The sequence below is a fragment of the Biomphalaria glabrata genome, chromosome 17 (assembly GCF_947242115.1).
Source record: "Biomphalaria glabrata chromosome 17, xgBioGlab47.1, whole genome shotgun sequence".
Classification (NCBI taxonomy): Eukaryota; Metazoa; Mollusca; class Gastropoda; family Planorbidae; genus Biomphalaria; species Biomphalaria glabrata.
Genome location: NC_074727.1, coordinates 9,961,035 through 9,981,542, shown reverse-complemented (window position 1 = coordinate 9,981,542; position 20,508 = coordinate 9,961,035). Strand labels below are relative to the sequence as shown.

Here is a 20,508-nt window from a genome sequence, read left to right as displayed (position 1 = left end):
AAAAGATTAAAGAATGGACCGGCCTCTCTCTCTTGATATCCTGCTAAGAACAGCTGCGGACCTTAAGTCGATGGAGAGATGATCCTTGTGAGTTGCATTGTGCTCTTGCTAGATCCAGTTCATTGGCTGGTACATCAAATCGTTGCCTTCCTGACATCGAAATGGAAGGGGGAGACAATTTTATTTCAAGCTTTATGGATTTCGTCTGCAGATATTCTTTGCGATGCTTTCTTGGTTTAATCTTCCTGTGTAAAGATGTTTCAAGAGTTGTGATGTGTCAACAACTTGATCCATTTCCAACAACCATTTGTTTGAAGCCTTGGGTATAAAAACAAAGTAGATTTTTTAAAAATTATAGTCACATTTTCTTTTAGATATTACTTTGAAAGCACCAGACTTTCTGTGCTAAACCAAATTAATGAAGAACAGAAGAACGCAGGAGCATTATCTTGTTTCCATCACCTTGTTTACAAGTTAAGTAGATCTTTGCATTATATGTATTTTTTTTTTTCCGATAAAATAATACATTTAACATTTAGCCACACAATCAATACCAATATCACTCAAACTGTTAGGGAAAATATGTCCATAAAAAATAACAATAAGCAAAACATAAACTCCATTACTTTTATTTTCAACTATTTTCAGTTTACAATAAATACAAAGACTCAATGGATTAAAAAAATAAAACATCAAACCACAAAATTAAATGATTATTTTTGGTTAATAAAGCTGTCAAAAAAAAACAAACAAGACATCTCTCAACATCCACAATGACATTGGCATAATATATTTTATAAAACAAGTGTCTGAGTCACATAACTCTAAGGTTATAAATTAACAATGTCAATAAAAGCAAATGGACATAAATGGATTGGTAATCAAGGTTCCTTATCAAAGTGGATGGATGCTGGAATCATCTCTTCTAAGATGTGTTTAAAAAATGGTGCAGTCAAGGCTTTAAAGGAGGCAAAGTGAGTCCAACTCTTGGCAGATAGTCAAATCTGTTGGCTCACTGCCACATTATAGATGGCCAACTAGAATAATAGCAACACATTTTAACACTTTTTGGCCAAGTGATAAATGCACAGTATTCTATGAAATCCTTCCTGCTTTATGCGAGGATGATTAATCTCTTAGTATCAATAACAAAAGTAATGTCAGCTGAGTTGGCCATGCTTCTGGCTGCAGTATCTAGTACATAATCACAAATGACTTACAAAGATTTTGAGTCAAATAAATAATTCAAATTCTGGTCATACTTGGAATAAACTTTTTTTAGTCAGAACCAAAGGAAGATTACTTTCTGTCTGTAAACACAATGCAAGAACAATCTAGTACATTTTTCTTTAAAAAAAAAAAAAAAGCCACTGTTTTATTCATGTCTTATAAAAAATAATGTGACAAATAAATCTAACAGTGACAAGTACATCACAGGCAGTAATGTCTCTAGTGATCCACAACACTAAATGTTGAGCAAGAATGTCTCTAGTGTCTTCAATTCCATTAATGAACATATCTACATTGGTGCCCTTACAACAGGGCGTACAACAAATAGGTTTAAACATACACAACTTCAGTCATAGTAATGGTTTTGGTTTCTCGCTGGTTTAAAATCTCTTGAATAGATGTGCACATGAATTGGAATAACAGCATTTAAAAAAAACACACACAATGAAATACTCAACAAAAAAAACTTAGGCAGTACTAATCTTTTTATGCCAAATATTCTTTTAAATTGTTTTAACATGTCTTATATATTCTTTTAATTTGTTTTAACATATCTTATATATTCTTTTAAATTGTTTTAACATGTTTTAAATATTCTTTTAAATTGTTTTAACATGTCTTATTCAGCGCTCTAGGAATTAGTGAATCTAAAAAAAAAATCTACTTCAAAATTATGACTATATTAAAGAAAATGACACAAAAATATGACTAGTTTTAAATGTATATATTTCTATGTAGAGAGAGAGTGTTAGTACAATCTTACAAAATAAAGGATGTCTAGAGAGCTAATACAACATAATATGAATACAAGAAATACTTATTGGAAACACAACATAAAAGTTACAGAAAAAAATGAGAAGGGGGCTGCAAGGGAACAAAGGACCAAAAATTAAAAGGTTCAATGTTGCAAAAATGAAACTACAGAAAAGTGAAACAGGACTTTTGAAACTTGAAAATAAAAGCAAAATAATTAGTATTAGATCTACGGAGTGTCATGAAAAGAATACAATCACATCAAAGAAAAAAATGGATTGGAAGATTGTCTAAATCTGTTATTCATAATAAATCAGTCAATGACATAAGTTTATCAAATTTTCTTTTAAATAATTGTTCGTATGTCCATGACCTTGTAAAAAATGGTTCATACTACATGGGCACAAGAGAGACCATGTGGTCTATCAATCTCATACTACATGGACACAAGAGACCATATTGTCTATCAATCTCTGATCAACATATACCAGTATGCCAAATACTGTTTCAAACACAAAAGATGAGTGTAACACTGATTACTACAAACAACTCAGGTGTCATACGGACAATCATTTCATTTATTGGAGAACAGTACAACATTGACACATTGAGTTACTGTGTACTGACCACAATACACACATAACAATAAGCAAATGAGCTGGAGCATCAAGCCATGACCCTATTAACCTACTGGCTGATGCTGGCTGGTAATTGGGCAGACATCAGTCTGAGACAGTTAAATGAGTATACTATTTCCCACCTCATAGAATGAAATCAAGATAAATCTTTCAACACATTAAAAAATATATATAAAAAATAGCTAAATAAGCTCAACTCCTCACTAAAATAATCTTCAAAAACAAAACTGACAGGCCTGAAAAATTTGTTTGCACAAATAGTTTTATTTAGTAATGTCCATGGCCTTCAACTTGGAAAGGATCTAAACTGTGAATGGCCAAACTTAAAGCAAGTTTAAATACAACTGAGGGTCGACTATAATCAATAATGAATCTTTTCTACCCACACATTACTGCAACCAGTACAATTATATTCTTAAGAACTAACACCAATAACTGTCTCAAAAAAAAAAAAACAGCTTAAGTCACCTCATATGTCTAGCATCAAGTTCAGACTCTTACATTATGTCTATTTAGCCAATAGTAATAGAAATAGAATTACCTGATCTTACACAAATAGTAACAAAATCTAAAGCAAATTGTCAACTTTTTAAAACTATAGAAAAACTAGAATTGGAAAAAAAAAAAAAATTGGAAAAAAAGATTTAAAAAAAGGAATTGGAAAGAGAAAACAAAAGTTGAAATGAAATTTAAAAAAAAAAAAAAAAGAGCTTTGATTTAAATCAGTGGTTCTCAACCTTTTAAGCTCAGCGACCCTTTCTTACTATCCCTCACTATGCTGCACCCCCCCCCCACACACACACACTTAGCAATAGAAGAATAGTCAAAAACAATCCACATTTTTGATGGTCTTAGGTGACCCCTGGCAAATCGTCAATTGACCCCCAAAGGGGTCGTGACCCACAGGTTGAGAACCCCTGATTTAAATGCTTAGTCTGAACTAATTTTGTGTGAATAAAAGAATAATAACAGAAAGAAATAAGCTGAAACCATCTGCTGGTCAAATAAAGTTATTTATTGTTTGTTTGCTTAAAAGACAGTAGCAAGCCATGCCTCCCTAGAATCAACTCATTGGTGAAATCATCATCTCCATACTTCTCTGATATAAACAAAAAAATGAAGCCAGTAAAACTAATACTGCCAAGGGCACAACTTTTTGTTTGTTTTGAATTTTTCAATCAGTACTCTACATTTCAATAAGATATCCAAAATGTTCCATTGACAACTGCTAAGTATCAAGTCACTCAAACCACTATCCACATGTGGATGAAGATCACTCAATGGAGTGCAATGTTACATTGTAAAGCTGCATAGACATGCATTAGACAAAAAACTTGATAGCAAAACAACTTTTAAATCTTAATCTTAAAATAGCAGTCGGAATTTGAAAACATAAAGGGTTTAGGCTTAATCTTAATGCACTATAATCAAATTCTTATAAAATACAAGAGATAAAGAATGTTTAGAAGATAAAACAATAATACAAATATTGATATCAGAGCTAGCATTCAGTATTTCTCAACTCTGCATTGTTTACCTGTCTTTGGGTCACTTAAAATTCACAACCAACTCTGGCCAGTGTTTTGGGCATTCTGAATGTAGAGTGTAGGGCTAAGAAATATTCAACTCTTCTCTCAAGATGTTCTAATCGAGAAGACATTTACATTTGTCTGATAGAAACCGCACACATACACACTTCCACAAAATGTATCAAACTATTTCTCTTATAAGATGAATTCTAAATAAGAATAAATTAAGATTTTTTTTTTCTGAGTAAAAAATAATATTGAGAAATGCAATGCTAACATAAAAATAATTGATATCTCCCACAGAACTCAAGAATATCCACTACAACTGAATTATGTCTCTGTGACAAAAAAAGCTGGTTAAAAAAATTTGACTTTAAGTGAAAACTTTGAAGAAAATATGTACATTTTTCTGGAGAGACACTGAATGCCTAAAACAAAGGTCAATTATCCTACAGTAAATTGTGAGTGCTATTGCCTTGCAGTACACAATATAAAAAAGATTCTTTACTAGTGGTGTCTATCAAGTGAGAAGTGGGGCTAGTATGTTTAATGCATATTGGCAGTTTATGACTGGAATCATAGTTGTTACAGACACAGGTTACTGTAAAAAGTTCAAACTTTTGCTAGAAGAGGTAGCAAGTGTCTTCTAGTGTTGATTAGCACATACAGAACTAGTTTCTCATATTGAGGAAGCAGGCAAGAAGTTCATTTGAGATAATAATTACCTAATTAACAGCTACAGGAAAATCTACTTGTAAATGAAAAAAAATTGAAACAAAAAATTACTCTTTCTTTTTTTAAATAATCACTCATCACTATCAACTGAGATATTTACTTCAACATAGGCACACGTTTTAGAATTATGTTGGAGTCAAAAACATTACATTAGACTTCACAGGATCACTGGCAACTTATTCCATGTCCAGTAAATATGTATATCTAAAAGAAAAACAAGTTTAGAATAAAAGGATTCGACTTGATTCCTAATTAAAAAGCCATACATCGTTGTTTCCTTATTGGTGCCTGCAACTTGTGATGGATAATGTAAAAAAAAAAAAGAGACATTAGTCTTACTGCAATATTTAAATACTTTTCAATGCTCTGGACATCTAACTAAAAGACAATTTCCCCTCAACAGTTTCATGACATTGTAGACAGGGCAATGTAGGTCAATTAGGATCTAACAATTCCCAATTGTTTGGTAGGACATGCTTCTATTCAATGTCCATGACATTACTTATGAAGAACGAGATCAGTAAAAGTGCAACAACTGTTGAGTGTTGCAATACAACATCTTGCATGACCTTAACTTCAGGGCAGTTGGTACTAAGAAACACTCAAGGGGTCCGGCTTGGAGGAAGAGATTTCCAACGAGGCTCTTGGGGCATGTTGGCTACTCTCGAGCCGTATGACCTTCTAAGGCGAGCTAACAAATAGAGGAAGGGGGCGCCACTGACCAGTAAGGTCACACGCCCCTCACATCCTCCATCAAGGCTAACAATAAAAACTGTGCAGAGGACCGGCTCAACCTTTAAGCTTGATCTTGTGCAGTTTGAGTTTGAATCCCAAGACCTCTGTGAGTACGGCTGAAAATGCAGACAGGACAACTACTCTCATGATGTTGTAGATCAAAGGGTTAGCAGAGAATCCAGATATCTTGAATGGACTTTCAAGCTCCTGCAGCAAATAAAAAAAAAAAGAAAAACTTTTTGTTAAAGTGATGTTTATCTTATGCAAATATAAAAAAAAAGATTATCTATAATATAAAGCACAAAGTAAGGCAAGTACATGTATTTCCCGAATAGAATGCCACAAGGTAGCCTCCCTCAAGACATTCTGTATGGCGATCTAATAGAAGGCTGGAGAGCCTCTGGTCGTCCACTTTTACCATATTGTATGCAAACGCAACATGAAGCTAGCTCTTCAAACAGCTGGGAAAAAGTGGCACTGGTTAGATCCACACGGGGGGCAAGCATAAAGGAAGTGTCCCGGTTTGCAGATGCCATACACAACAATAGTAGAAAGAAGGGTGAAAGTGCAACAGTGCCTGGTGATTACAGCTGCCCAACCTGTGACCCCAGCTGTTTATCAAGGATTGGTCTCTTTAGTCACACAAGAAACTGAATAGGGAAAGATGGTTTCTTGAGACGTAAAATGCCAAAGATGAGTTGTCCTGAATAAAAATCAAAACTGTTCAACCAATCTTGATAAGCTTGACATAAATATTCCTTTGATCATGGTAGTGTACGTTTAATGTCCCTCCCACAACTGGAGGGCACTAGAAATAGACAAAAAGTACCTTAAGTATCTTTATTAAAGAATGAAACTTTAACAAATCTAGTAAACCCGTTTACACAGTATTTTATATTTGATATGAATGTGGGCTGAACAGTTAAAACCATTTTCAATCTCTACTATTATTTTCGTGGCAAAATAAAAAAAAAATGTGAAGGGAACATTCTCCAAGTTCGACATAGATCTAAATTCAATCCAGTAGATCAGTAATACCCAAACTAAGGCCAGCAGGCCAAGGGTCATATCCAGCTAGTAGAAAAGTAAAACCCAAGTCCATTTTGTGTTTCAATGGTTTCAGTGAATATTCCAAACAACTTATTTCATAAATATCCTAGCATATGTTATGTGTCTAGAATATATTGTGTCTGGAAGTGTTTTCAAAGTAACTCTTGTTTCTGAATCTGTTTCATGAAGTGTTTCTACAACTATGCTCAATGCACTTATTTCTTCATTTGCATTATATGACAGATTATATAACTGAGGTTTATAGTTAACAAAATTAGCACTATCTAGAAATGTTGGTTAATATTCAGCAAATTTATTTAAAATCATTAATAATTTCTGAGCCTCATAATTTTATACTATTCTTCTTTTTTGAAGTAGTGTCTGTATTTTATAAGCTGAGAAAACATATTTCAATTTTAAAAATACTAAGCTTACTTTTTAAAAAGCTGCATTTATTTGTTTTACCTTAGAATAATAAACAAAACTTTTTTAAAAATCTAAGTTGGCAATATCTTAGATATAAAAAAAAAAAGTAACTATACTTGAAAATGTTGGAATGAAGTGTATGAACCAAAAATGAATTTCATAAAATACACCAAGGTAAAAAAAAATGAAGACCCTTAAAATTTCTTTTTCAAATTTCAAAATTAATGTTTAAAAAATAAATAACTTCTGACCTTTAACAAATCTTCAGCCAATCGCAAGACATTATTAGCCAAGATAAGCTCCTCCTTTTTGTGTGGTTTCTGCTCCATCTGCAGGTAAAGGTTTATCTGCTCAGTGATAAGTACAGACAGGTTCCTGTACTTCTTGTTGATCTTTAGACCCACAGTCATGAAGCGCATGAGGAAGACTCCAAGACCAATGCACCAGACCATCAGTTCCCAGTTGCAAAGATAGTCAAGAAAGCTCTCTGTGTCTTTCAACATCTGAAATAGATCACATGGACAGAGTCAAAAATCTAACTGACAAATCCACACTGGTCATAATGAGGTTTGTAGCTTTCAAACAAAATTGAGTTAAATTGAAGAAATAAATTCTGAACATTAAATAACAAAGAAACATACAAATCTTATATGCCAAATATCATATTTAGATGGACTCAAAATTTTTATTAAAATACTACAGGGGAAGGGGCATGGGGTGATTAAAAAAATCTCACCTGCAGTGAAATCAGACAGACTGTACAGATGGCGCACATAAAGCTCGCTGAAACAATGACATCCACAGATCTCTGAGGTCCACGACGCTGATGAGGGAAAACATATAGACAGTTCAAGTACCTTACTTCTTTTCAAGGAGGAGTAGAAAAAATTTCTCTTTCAACGACAATGCAAAAGACTAAAAAAATAATAATTTTCTAAATCTATAAAATCTTAAAATCACACACTTAAAACTAACTTCAACTCTAAGCATGTTTAAAATTAACCCTTTGATTCCTAAATTACCGCAATTGTGTGAAAATCTCTGAGACTGTTATAAACTGCATTTTTAAGGGGAGCACAGCAGGTGTTGTAAAGATTTAAGATCCTAGGGTTTAGAGTATTAATAAATGCAATAAGGAAATATTACATCCAATTTAAAAAAAAAAAATTAACACTATAAAAAAATTTAACTTAAAAAGATTTTACAAAGAAAAAAAATGTTCAACCTTACAATGAGAAGCAGGTATCCAGGAGTGCATAACTCAAACTAATATGATTGTTACCTTTAAGTAGGACCTAAGTGACAGCCATATTTTTATATTCCTGACTTTGTTCAGCCTAAAATGAGGCATTGCAAACTTGCGGGCTCGTCTGGATGAGGTTAGATAACTGAAGTGTTTAGCATATAGTAGACGCTAGAAGAGATGAAAGGAACAGAGATGAACAATGGTAAATACTAATGGCCCAAGCCATGAGTGAATAAAAAATAACAGATATTCTAATTCATCATTAATGTAGACCAGTAGTGGGAAACTTTGTGGTCTACCATAAAGACAATTATTATTAAAGTCACCAGAGTAGAAAAAGATTTTAAGTTCAGACTGAAAAAAAAACAACTCTTCTTTTGATAATACTCCTTCACTTCTATGTTATTTTATTATGAGATGTAAATGGAAACAAAGTTTATCTATAGCTGTTTTAATGTACTGAGCTCAAAGCAATTAGTAGCATTCAAAGTGTTTATCCAAACGAAAAATTGTGTTTGGTGTGTTTACCTGTTTAAATGTTCTATCAGCAACTGACAGCAAAAAGAAGAAGATCAAACTCAGGAAGAATCTTTGCAGGATTCCATTGATCATTAGAAGGTATTGTCTAAAGATATAAACGAAAACAAAAAAAGTTAAAACTATTTTTGGGCCATTTTTTTTTTTTTTGTAAATAAAAGAGTATTCCAATCAATTCTGTGTCCAATGATGTTTTTGTGAGATGACTCCCCAACCAAACAATGAGACCATCAACATTTAGAATAAAAGTAAACATTTTTTTTTAGTTGTCTTTGAATAGTTTTTTAGTTGTCTTTGAATAGTCTTTTATGCCATTGTATTCTCAGGTCCAAGCTTGTGTGTGTGTGTGTGTGTTGGAGGCAGTATATTGAAGGTTTCTGTGTTGCCTTTAGCTAACACAACTCAGCTTGAGTCTCATTCAAATTGAAGATTTCAAGGACTTAAGATTCAAACTCCCTTGTTAAGAAACCCTGCAGTGTATACCACTCACTCCTATAGACTTCTCTAATGTGAGAATATAAATCTATCACAAAAGATTTTGTGTAATCTTAAATTATTTTTAAACTGCATGGTTATTATCTTTCAAGGTATAGATTGGGAGCTGGGTCTTGTGTGTATAAAACCAGACTATTAACCTTCGTTAAAGGCACTTTACTTATTCTATATGCAAGTGCAAATTTGTACAAGTTCTTTTCCCTAGTGCTGTTAGTGCATGAAACTGGTTGCTCTAATCAGCCAGAAAAACCAATAACTTAGCAAAAGTTTAAGTCTCTATTAACATACACAACTAGATGGATACCAATAGGACATATCTTCTCTTTTAGGGGAAGGTCTTCTAATAGCACTCTCTTTGTTTTCAATGTCTTAGGTAGTCAAACTGAGTAGGTTATGGGTTGTTTAATTAAATGTATGCTAAAAAAAACACCTTAATACACATTAGCAAACTCCAATTAGCAAACACGTCAATTTCACATTACTAATTCAAATTTTTATTTTAATTCTTTATAACATAAAAGGTAGACTGTGGTATATCTTAACTGTAATGGGTAGATATTAATAATAACAACCTGAATTCCTTCATAAAAAAAATGACTGGTGTATATCAGGAAAGCCAAGCAAGGAATGCTGAAGTGCAGTACCTACCTCCAGGAATAAGTATTGAAGATCAAACTTGGCACCTCAGAGAGCTGAGCCAGTATCCCAGACCAGCTAATAAAATCTTCCCATCGAGTCATTTCTTTGTTGACATACACTCTGAACACAATAGGCACCTGGAAATATACAAAAACCTTTCAGACATGCATGACTAAATGCATGACGCGTAGGACGTAATCATCTTCTTTTTTGAAGTAACGTCTGTATCATATAAGAAGAACAAGAAGACATAGAAACATGCTCTAACTTAATAAATTACTGGGTTATATAAATTAATTTGTGAATAAGATCTACATTATTATTTTAATGGAAACAAAATACATTACCATGTACACAAATATGTAAAAATAAATGTGTTAATAATTTTTCTAACTGATTTAGAACCATGCCTTTAGCATACAGGTCCAATATACTAGTCAGAATACTACAATCTAAACTCAAGCTAGCTAAACAGTACTCACCAAACCCATTAAAACTGAAAACAATAAACCAATCAGGAAGTAGTCAGAGGATTCTGGAAGACTGTCCACCTTGTCAATTATTGCCCAGCCAATGTCTAGAGCAGTCAAATCAAGTTTCTTGCACTCATTACCTTCCCAGATAACACAAGCGACTAAAGTAAAGACAATAATCATGCACTTTAACTCATTTAATTTTTAATAAAAGCTATAAGCTATGTAACAATTACTGTGGTCTTTGATGGAGTCTTTACTGAATAACAATTAATTCTTTCCAGAGATAAACAATTGACATAATCTGAACTAACCTTTGTCTGACTGTGTAATGGTTCCTGAACTGGTTGGTGATCCACCCTGCTGAAATATTTTAAAAAATATAATAAAATTAAACAATTGCTCGATTTCAACTATTTGAAAAACTGACTTCAATTCAATGTTGAAATATTCAAATAAAAATCAAAGTATAGAAACAATCTGAAGACTAAACAATTTTATTGATACCTTTTAATATTTAAAAAAAACTAAATAGTTTAGGAATATTTCTATATACCATTTAGTGAAATCTACAACTAACTCTTCAAATCTACAATTAACTCTTCAAATAATGTATACATCAACAAAGTCTTTATAAAATTGCTTGATAAATTAAATGTGGAATTCTAGTGTTACTTTTTTTTCAGATTATAAAACAGATTACTGTTTGACTACAAAGCCCAGAGGTAAAAAAAAAAAAGTGAAATGAGCAGAGTGTTACACTGCAGCAGAAAGATACAAATAGTGTGTAGGCAGGTATATTGTGTTTAGGCAGGTAGTAGACTAATAACTGTGGCAACACAAAATACATGTTAAGAGTGCACGCAATAATGTTTTAATACAAACAGTATGAGACAGTTTATCAAATTACTTTCCCCACAGTTCAAAGCATTTCTATAGTGTACGCACTGGATTTGGTCTAAAAAGAAAACTCACACAAGACATGGAAAACAATTGATAAGACTTCTGACAAAGAGTGTGATGATCTCTTTTTAGAAAAAATGTTTTGTTGTTTTAAAGAATATTTGACATTTCAAAGTTCCTTCAGAGATAATCTACTAGTCCAAACCTCCCGCAGGACGATGGGGGATGGCAGCAATCAGGACCATCGAGATGACCAAATGACAGTCAAGAATGCTTAGACCAGGCAGATTAAAAATATCAACATTGTTCCCTAAATGTCTAAATTATACAAAAACTTTTAAGGACATGTAAACTCAGTACTTTCCAAATGCCATTATACTTAATAAACCTGCTTAGATTAGACAAAAATATACATTAATGGGAAACCTAACTCTGAAAACAAAGAGTCACCAAATGCAGGAAATCTCTATCATTACCTACAGAACAAATGAGAAGAAAGAGTTAAGAAAACTTGGCTACAAACAAAATTTTGAGCTAAAACTGTAAGTGAATCTAATTAAAATTGTGGCTACTTAATATGGTGACATTTTTAAAAGTTTTTATAGTTTATGCCTATTTCCTTTCAAAACATTTATTTAAATAGTCCTATAAAAAGAACTGCAATTAGAAAAATTGTTTTAGATTTAGATTTTATTTTTCTATTTCTAATTTTACCACAAAGCTGGATAAAAGCTACAATTCTCACTAGTCCTAGAGTGTGTACCTGCTTTAAATCAAAATGTGTAGCCCTGCCTGTTAATTCAAAATACAACAGTAAACCGCCACTATGTACCAAAGATGGTTTTGAACACTTATGCAGTGTGTAATCTCCTTTACATTTTTTAATTGTTTGATTCTCAAAAATATTTAGTCTAATGCTAATGAGGTTAAAAAAAAGTGAAGTTTACTAATAAAAATATGACTAAGTATGTGAGAATATAACATCTAAAAAAATATTAGTTGATTGTGCTTAGACTATACATCAAAGCATTAAAAGAAAATGAACATGTTCCAACAGGCAGATAGATTTCTAGGAAATGAATGCCTAATTTATTGTTTGAAACCTAACATTAAAAATGGTGGCCTGGAATGGTGCTGGTCACATATGGAAGAAAGAATATTCACTCTAGAACTGGCTAGTAGTATCTTAAAACAGCTCTTGAATATTCTTGAATATTCAAAGGATTCTTGTTTTATTATCCTCATTACAGCTTGTGATCTAAGGGTTGGAAAATGTAAAAGGAACAGGAGAAAATAATATTCCCATCAGTGCCCAGACCTTACTTTCTATTGGGCAGATGATGTAAAGGTCATCTGTTTCTATGGCCAATGGTTAACAAGAGTGACATGTGGCCAACATAACAACCAACCAACTTTATTTTCTTTAACTAATTTCAGGTATCCATTAGAGTTTGGCAGACTCAGGGGTATCCTTAAAATCCCAAAGTTCAAAATCCTAGTATTCACAGAGATTCAAACCTGAGGCCCCGTGGTTCATAAGTTCAATCTTTATCACTCAGCCACGTTGCCCAGTAAATCAGTAAGTGAACCCATTAATCAATACAGAAACAGTTCCAGATTGAATGATCAGAGATAGATCCCTAGCACAGTAACAACATTATCATAAAAAATGCATGTCTAAAAAAAACTTAGAAAAACACAAAGTTAGAATAAAAAGCACTATTTATGATTGTTCAGTCATGACTTGTGTCTATCACTACAACTACTTAATTTTTTTGAAATGTGTACAAAAATAATTTTTATCAGTAAGATTTAGCGAGAAATTTTATGAATGAAATAACTGAAAAATAGAAATGGAGCAATTTTGTAGAAACAGATTTGAAATAATGCTTCAGCTTTAAATGTTACTAAAGTCTTAACTGTGTAATTTAGTACAAGTTGATATATTTGTACTGTGTGGAGTATTAGCAAGGAAACAAAAATTAAGTATGATATTAAGTATGATATAATATCTAGCATTTCCTAATGTATTAGCAAGAAAAAAAACTATACAAGTTGAGAAAAAAAATTGTCAAAAGTCTAATGGTACAGACTTGTGGTTTGCGAAACATGAAGCTCTGATTGGTGCTTATACCAGGCGTAAGAAGTCCATTGGATGTCTGTTTAAAAATATATAATCTAACATTAACAAATAAATTAAAGTCGAGAGGGATATGTTAATGAGCGGTCTAAGCCAATGGCAAGGTAAGTGAAAAAGTGCGCTCAGGTCGTTTTTTGTTTTCCATAATAACTAGAAACAAAATTCTAACAAATTAGAAATATTTTATTATATTGGATTTTTCTAATGTGAAAAAAACAAATGCTACTGAAACTGGCATGACATAAAATTGTGTTGCTTTGAAACTGTCTAAGCCATTTCTTGTTTGTACTTTAACACTATTAAATGACATTATTTAAAGTTTTCAAATAAGTCAAAAGAAATGGCTGATGAAGTAAAAAGAACTAAATAAAAAAAACTAACTAAACAACTAACTGAATGAATAATTCAGACCTATTTAGCATTTTAGAACCATTTGTGTTTTGATTGGAAGGAGACAAAGGATGGGGGGGGGGGGGTGTAAAAAAAACACCAAAAGATTGCTTGATTAAGCTTTCTACGTCCACAACCATTTCCAACTATGTCAGTCTAGTCCATTCAGTCAGGTAATATGTAGGCAAGCAGTGGGAAGAAATAAAAAAAACTAAGGCACAGCCAACTTGATGGATAAACTAGTTCAGCCAAATATCCCAATAATAACTTCACATTTCTTCCTACATATTTTGCACCTTCTATTTTGAAGCTATGCTTACACTAAACAATTTGTTGCAAAGTAACATGCTTTTTATACTTGACCACAATAAATCAGTTTGTGTCTGAACCAATCAAATACCAATCAACAATTAGAATGAATGGGACCACATTTAAAAACAAAAAGGTTTCTGATGCTGGAATGTATGCTTCAGCTGCCAGATCTATAGCCAATGTCATTGGAAGAAAACAAAGGGTAGAGTTTTACAAAAAAAAATTACTTCAAAGAATTGAGACATTAATTCAAAGGCTAACTTCAAATATTTGATAGGAAAATAAAATTTCAAGCCATTATTCAACACAACTTGTAATTGATTGACTAGTGAAACAAGACTATTGGCAAACAACTAGACCAGCAGAACAGATGGTCAATATTGTATAAGTAGGATGTGTTCACTTTACCAAGGTTTCTAGACAGAATTGATACAATCAAAAAATAATTCATTAATTTTAACATTTTCTTACTTAAAAGAGTTCAAATAGCTAAATGATCATCTAGTCTGTTAAATTCTTACTTTTGGAGAAAGAAAGAGTAGTGTGAACTACTAATATTTGATTGGTCAATTCATTAAGCAAAGTTGATGTATACTAAATAAACAATGTCACCCAGCCCTGAAAAGTTTTTCTTTAAAAGACATTTCTTGAGACATCAAAAATAGCTTTTGGTATAGAATGTTCTTTGCAACAAATGTTTTAAGCATCAGAGATCTTTTTAAATTGCACTTTAACTATACCAGATGATATCCTCATCCAGTAAAACCCACCTTTTTGTACCTTGTGGATATAATTTGTTTTTAAAAAGTTAATTTTCTGAGATAACATGCCAATGATGAAAGAAAAAAAAACTGATATTGTATTTTACATAATATGTTAATTAACAATACCTGTATTAGATGAGGCAGGCAGCCAGGCTGCAAACCCTTAAACATGGTGGGAAAAAAAGTGCAAAAAAAAAATTGTAACCAAACAATTTAATGTGGCAGGCCAAACAGAACAAACAAATGAACATAACTGAACATTTTGTCAGAATTTCTATTTCAAAACAAAACAAAAACAAAAGAACTGGTTAACAGCAAGACAAATACAAAAATTTATTACACAAAATGGAAATGATCTATTATGATACTTAATGAAGTAAAGAGACATAATGAAAGTCGACTAATCAAGTCAAAAAGAAACCAACAAAACAATATCAAAACATGCCGGATGACAATAAATAGCTAGCTGAAATTCTCAGCTCATTTAATTTGCATTTTGTTTTCATTTGTTTTTTTTTATTCTTTTATTTTGCTCAACTATTAGTTCTTCAGTTAATAAATTTTTGAAACATTGTATTTATAAACATAAAAAAAAAAAATTAATAAAGTTAGGAAAAGGTTAAATATTATTTTATTATACTATTTACTAATTTTAATGATAAATTTGTTTTTAACATCATTAAAAAAGATTGTTTTAAAAAAAAAAAGATAATTTGAAAATATCTTTTTATGACAATAAGTAAATTAGATGGGTCTGTGTTTCAAATTATATTTAATACCAATAACAACTGCAATTTAGAGGACTACAACAAATGCAACCAAATACAAATTATGTTTCAGAAAGTGCACAAATAACATTATAGCAACAAGAACAAATTGAGTAAATTTTGGTTTCTTATAGAACCTACCGGTTGCAACAGGTTAATGACATGGAGGGTACTGGTCGTATATTCCGTCTTCTCTTCTCCATCCTCCCCAGAGTCGTCACTGTTCCCACAGCTACTGGAGTAGTTGGACGATGTAGTTTCATCAGACTGCATGTGGTCTTCCCATTCCTCTGAGCTCATTGTGGCCTACACAACAGCACAAGAAAGAAAACAAAACCTTTACACGGAACTATTCAGAAACTGACCAACAAAACTGAAAGTAAAAAATTAACCAGACAAATTTTATATGGCCACAATAGAAGGCAATCCAGAGCCCCTAAGAAATGAAAGTAAACATAATATTCATTAGATGCTACCTCATATGGACTAACAAAAAAATAGTTTCATAAATATACTAATAAATTCTTAAGCATTTACTTATTAAAAAAAAAAAACTTTGGATGATTTAACAAGCTGTTCATTTAAGGATAAAAGAACAGAATTGACAAAATTTTATAGCTGTTAGCATCAATAATTTCTTTTATACCCAGAAAGTATCAAAAAGCTTTTGTGCAGGGATATGTGTGTTAATTTTTAATTCTTGTTCAGAATTCATATACTAGTTTTAACCTGTTTCAGGTCTCCAGACTGGCGCTGATAAATTTTAAATCTTTCTACAATGTAAAGTATGGTCACGTTCTGATAGAGCTTTCTTGAGAGGTCTTATAGATCTGCAACACACAAGTTTTTGTTAATGACAGGCTAGGAATACAGGACCATCTCTCCGGCTGCACAACATTGCTCTGAACGAACTTACTTTATTGGAGCCTTCAGGCGTATGTCCGCCAGTCTCATTCTCAGAAGAACTCAAGTGTTTACCGCTGGACTCATGGGGGCGGAGGCCCAGTGTGCTAGGCACATTCCTGTTCCTAATACCTTCCCCGCTTTCAGCAGTGCCAGATGCACGCCTTCTTCGCCTGAGTTGGCTCCTTGTCTCTGCCATGTCGATATCACTTCCTAAATGAAAAGAATATGCAGGACGTTCAGAGCTTCTCAATCTTAAGACTATAAAAATATCACTCAAACAAAAAACATAGTAAAAATAAAATAAATATTCAAAACACACAATGGTGCACACAAATAACATAAACCAGTTGAGAGCTAAGATTTTTAGATTCATTTTCATTATTATAGATGAATATTAATTTATTTTCATATTACGACATACACATTCAAAACTTCTATTAGTCTTTATCAAATAAGATAAATGAATTTTAAGCTGAGTTTTTATGTTAGCATTGTAAAAGCTGAAAAATCTTAAGATGAAATAATTCTTTAACATTCCACAATATCTAAAATGCTATTACCAGAAGAGTTTGCAGTAACATTGCAGTTTGCAGTTCTGCCAAGTGCCAGATCTTTCAGTGGGGATGGCTTTCTGGTAAGAATTCCAACCACTGACCTTGGATCATTTTGCTTCCCCAGGACACTTGACTTGTTGGGATTATTAATACCTGTTGAGGAGGGCAGACTGGAGGCTGTCTGAGACAACTTGTCCTCAATACCTGAGAAGTTAAAAGAACATGATTTACTATTAAAATCTAAATAAATTTTAACCATGAAAACTCATATTGAGGATAAAATATTCTTTGATATGAATAATATCTAGTTCTGTTATAATACAAACAAATACACAAAATAATGTTTAAAAGAAAAACAGAATAAGTAAGGATATAAGCCTACAATAATTGTTCTCTCACCATCTTTTCCTATGTCCTGTTCTTGAAATCTTAATTTCTTCCATTTTTCCTCAAACTTGTTGAGGAGTTCTTCATTTTCAGGGACATCAGACTCTCCATCAGAGTCTGAGGGATTGTAGTTTGAGACATCGGAAGGTCTCTCTCCATCAGAAAGGTTGATCTGCTCCATGCTCTCGTCAAGCGTGTCATTTTTAAGAATATTTATGTTAGAGGTCACTTCCTTATCCCCATATGTTTCAAGGGGTATGGTAGGCTGTGAGGGATCTTCTGGTATTTCAGAGCACAGGGCTGTGGTGGAGACAGTCAAAGAGGACGGCAGTGATGTGGGAATGTGATCAAGGTTTGAAACCCTGTATGACGACGAGAGGGAGGAGATGGATGAAGATGAATTTGAGAGGTGGCTGAAAGAGGATGAAGAGTTCTCCAAGTCTGAGTGCACCAAGAGGGAGTTACAGCTCATCTCTCTAAATGTTTCATCACTGAGGAGTTCCTGGACAAAAGCCTCAGAAAAATTCTGAAGCTGCGACTCAGAACCCAGCATGGAATTCTTGGACTGCAATTGACAGATGCAATCTTTGTCACTGTTTTGAATGTCATTTGCATGCCGCTGAGCCAAGACATCAGGCCAACTATGTGAGCCAACAGGTCTTTGATGGGGGTGGCTGTTTGAAAAAGTCACATGATGGTTTTTGACACTTCTGTCGGCATGTTTGTGAAAAGGGCAAGAAGGACAATCTTTGCTGTAGGCTAAATTGGGTTTAAGAGAATATTTCACATTAGTGCAATGTTCACACAAAGAGGATTTCATTGCCTTCAGGTCTGGCTTTGAAAGGGAAATGTCAAACACATCAGCTACGCCACTGGTGGAAGTGGACAGCTGCTTATTGACCACTGAACAATTGCTAGTTACAGTTTCCTTATCATGATCTAATTTGCAAGAACAAAACAATGGATCAGGCATTTGAGAAACATTGGCTCCAGCCCCTAGTTCTGGGATATCTTTGTCAGATATGAAGCTACATTTGGAGGAAACTCTGTTTTCCGGGTGTAATTGTAATTTTGTTTTTCTGCCATTCAATAAACGACAAGTGCATGATGCATGTACCAAGCATTTGTTGGGTGCCACACTACTCTCTAGAGATTTCTCTTCACAATGGCAGTTGGTTTTTGAGGCTTTCATTGCCATTTTGAAGGCAGAGTAATTCTTGGAAGAATTATCCACAAAATCATTACTGGCACCATCAACTAAATAAAGGGTGTCCCAGTCTTTGGAATTCATCTCAGTGTGGTTAACACTGTCACAGTGACAAGCAGCTGCACCTTTCAATTGAACACACTTGAAGTTCTCCTGCTTTCTCATCTTGATGCCCACATCATTGTCCCCATCTTCTGTGTCATCATTGTCACTGAGAGCAGCCAATTCTTGAGAGACTTTCTCTACAGTCAAAAGATTGGGTAAGTTGTTCAGCAAGTTATAGCTGAAGCCAGATGGCTGGGAACCCTCTGATACATTTGGACCCCAAGTATTGCATGAAGAGGGATGATGAGTTTGACTCTTTTCTACTTTTGTTTGACTAGGCTGACGTGACGGCAAAACTTGTGGACGGCTGCCCTCATGGTTACACTCTGCCTGGCACTTTGGTGTCTTAGGTCGAACATCTTTGGTGGATGAGCCTTTGAGACTCAAAGGATGACTTTTATGACTAGGGTCATTTTGCCCCTTGGTTGTCATTGGCTTAAGATCATAGTCACTCACTGACCGAGACATAAGAATTTTTTCCATGTCTAGGGTAGCAGGTTGGGCATCCTGCCCTATTGAGTTTTTATCAGGGATCTGTTGTTTTGATTCAGATGCTGATGCGTTTACAGATGGCGGCTTAGTTGTATCTGTGTTGCAGCCATCTTCCATGCAAGTGCTATTGTTTCCTGATGTACGACCTTTGCGTTGAACTTTCTTAGGCCGTGCTCTTTTTGTCACTCTGAAATGAAAATAGACATTACAAATTAATTAAAAATAGATGAACAGAAATTTACATTTAATCAGTAGAAATGGACAAATAATCAAGAATTTAGCATATTCCAAAATAGATATACCCAAATGAATCATTATTTAAATAATAATAAAAAGAAAGTTAACCTTTACAAGGGTAAACTTGTAAAAATGAAACAACCAATAATATTGAAGGGTTAAAATAGTAGTTTAATTATAATAATAAATATAATAATTTTCTGACTTTAACAGATTGTGAATTCATTGACTACCCCATTCTCAAAGTAAGAAAGGTAAGTCAGAAAAATAGAACCCTAATAAATTAATGGATCATTTAGTTCAGATTACTGTATACTTATAATTTGTACTGTACTTTTATTTAGGACTAGAATTATTTTCCTATTAAAAAAAAACATGTTTTTATTACTTTCATTTTGTTTTCAGAAAGAAGCTAGTACAATGGAATATTTTTGAGATATGAGAAATCTATGATTTTCCAGTAGTTTCATACTATTAAAAAAAATGAGATGCAAGCACACTGTAACACAAAACTACTGTTTTAATTTGTTTTTCACTAAAGATAAATTCAGATACATTTCAGAAAGTTACCAGGAGCATGACTGATAGAGAAAGAAAACTATCCCCTACCCTGAGATACTTTTTGATCTTTTTGGTGGCTTGTGACTGATGTGTGCCAGCACAGTTTGAGAATGGATGAGACACAGCAGGAACATCAGTATTGTTGGCAAGATCACTTCAGTAAAGGACAGTTCCTAAACAATATCAAGACAAAATAATGAAATATAAAGTTAAACAAGCAAAAGAAAATGTTAAACTCTCTCTACAACATAAAATTAAATATAAAGCTAAGCTAGCAAAACAACTATGCATTTTAAA

At 33.1% G+C, this 20,508-nt stretch overlaps 1 protein-coding gene across 18 annotated transcripts in view; it reads right to left on the bottom strand.

Moving 5' to 3' along the window:
- Window positions 1-613: 613 nt before the first annotated feature.
- The window catches only part of LOC106063654 (protein PHTF2-like), a 72,778-nt gene continuing 52,883 nt past the window's right edge, over window positions 614-20,508 (bottom strand). For 11 of the 18 annotated variants that reach the window (XM_056016482.1, XM_056016476.1, XM_056016478.1 and 8 more), the window contains 15 exons: window positions 20,260-20,384; window positions 17,622-19,600; window positions 17,229-17,426; window positions 16,679-16,878; window positions 15,904-16,068; window positions 15,122-15,157; window positions 13,483-13,548; window positions 10,801-10,849; window positions 10,496-10,647; window positions 10,023-10,150; window positions 8,871-8,967; window positions 8,379-8,510; window positions 7,833-7,919; window positions 7,348-7,599; window positions 614-5,827 (listed from right to left, as the gene is read on the bottom strand). In XM_056016482.1, the coding sequence (XP_055872457.1) occupies window positions 5,675-5,827; window positions 7,348-7,599; window positions 7,833-7,919; window positions 8,379-8,510; window positions 8,871-8,967; window positions 10,023-10,150; window positions 10,496-10,647; window positions 10,801-10,849; window positions 13,483-13,548; window positions 15,122-15,157; window positions 15,904-16,068; window positions 16,679-16,878; window positions 17,229-17,426; window positions 17,622-19,600; window positions 20,260-20,384 (3,819 nt within the window). In that variant the 3' untranslated portion in view covers window positions 614-5,674. Of the gene's footprint in view, window positions 5,828-7,347; window positions 7,600-7,832; window positions 7,920-8,118; window positions 8,201-8,378; window positions 8,511-8,870; window positions 8,968-10,022; window positions 10,151-10,495; window positions 10,648-10,800; window positions 10,850-13,482; window positions 13,549-15,121; window positions 15,158-15,903; window positions 16,069-16,678; window positions 16,879-17,228; window positions 17,427-17,621; window positions 19,601-20,259; window positions 20,385-20,508 lie in introns of those variants that run through there. The other 7 variants (XM_056016483.1, XR_008775740.1, XM_056016486.1 and 4 more) reach the window with 7 other exon arrangements.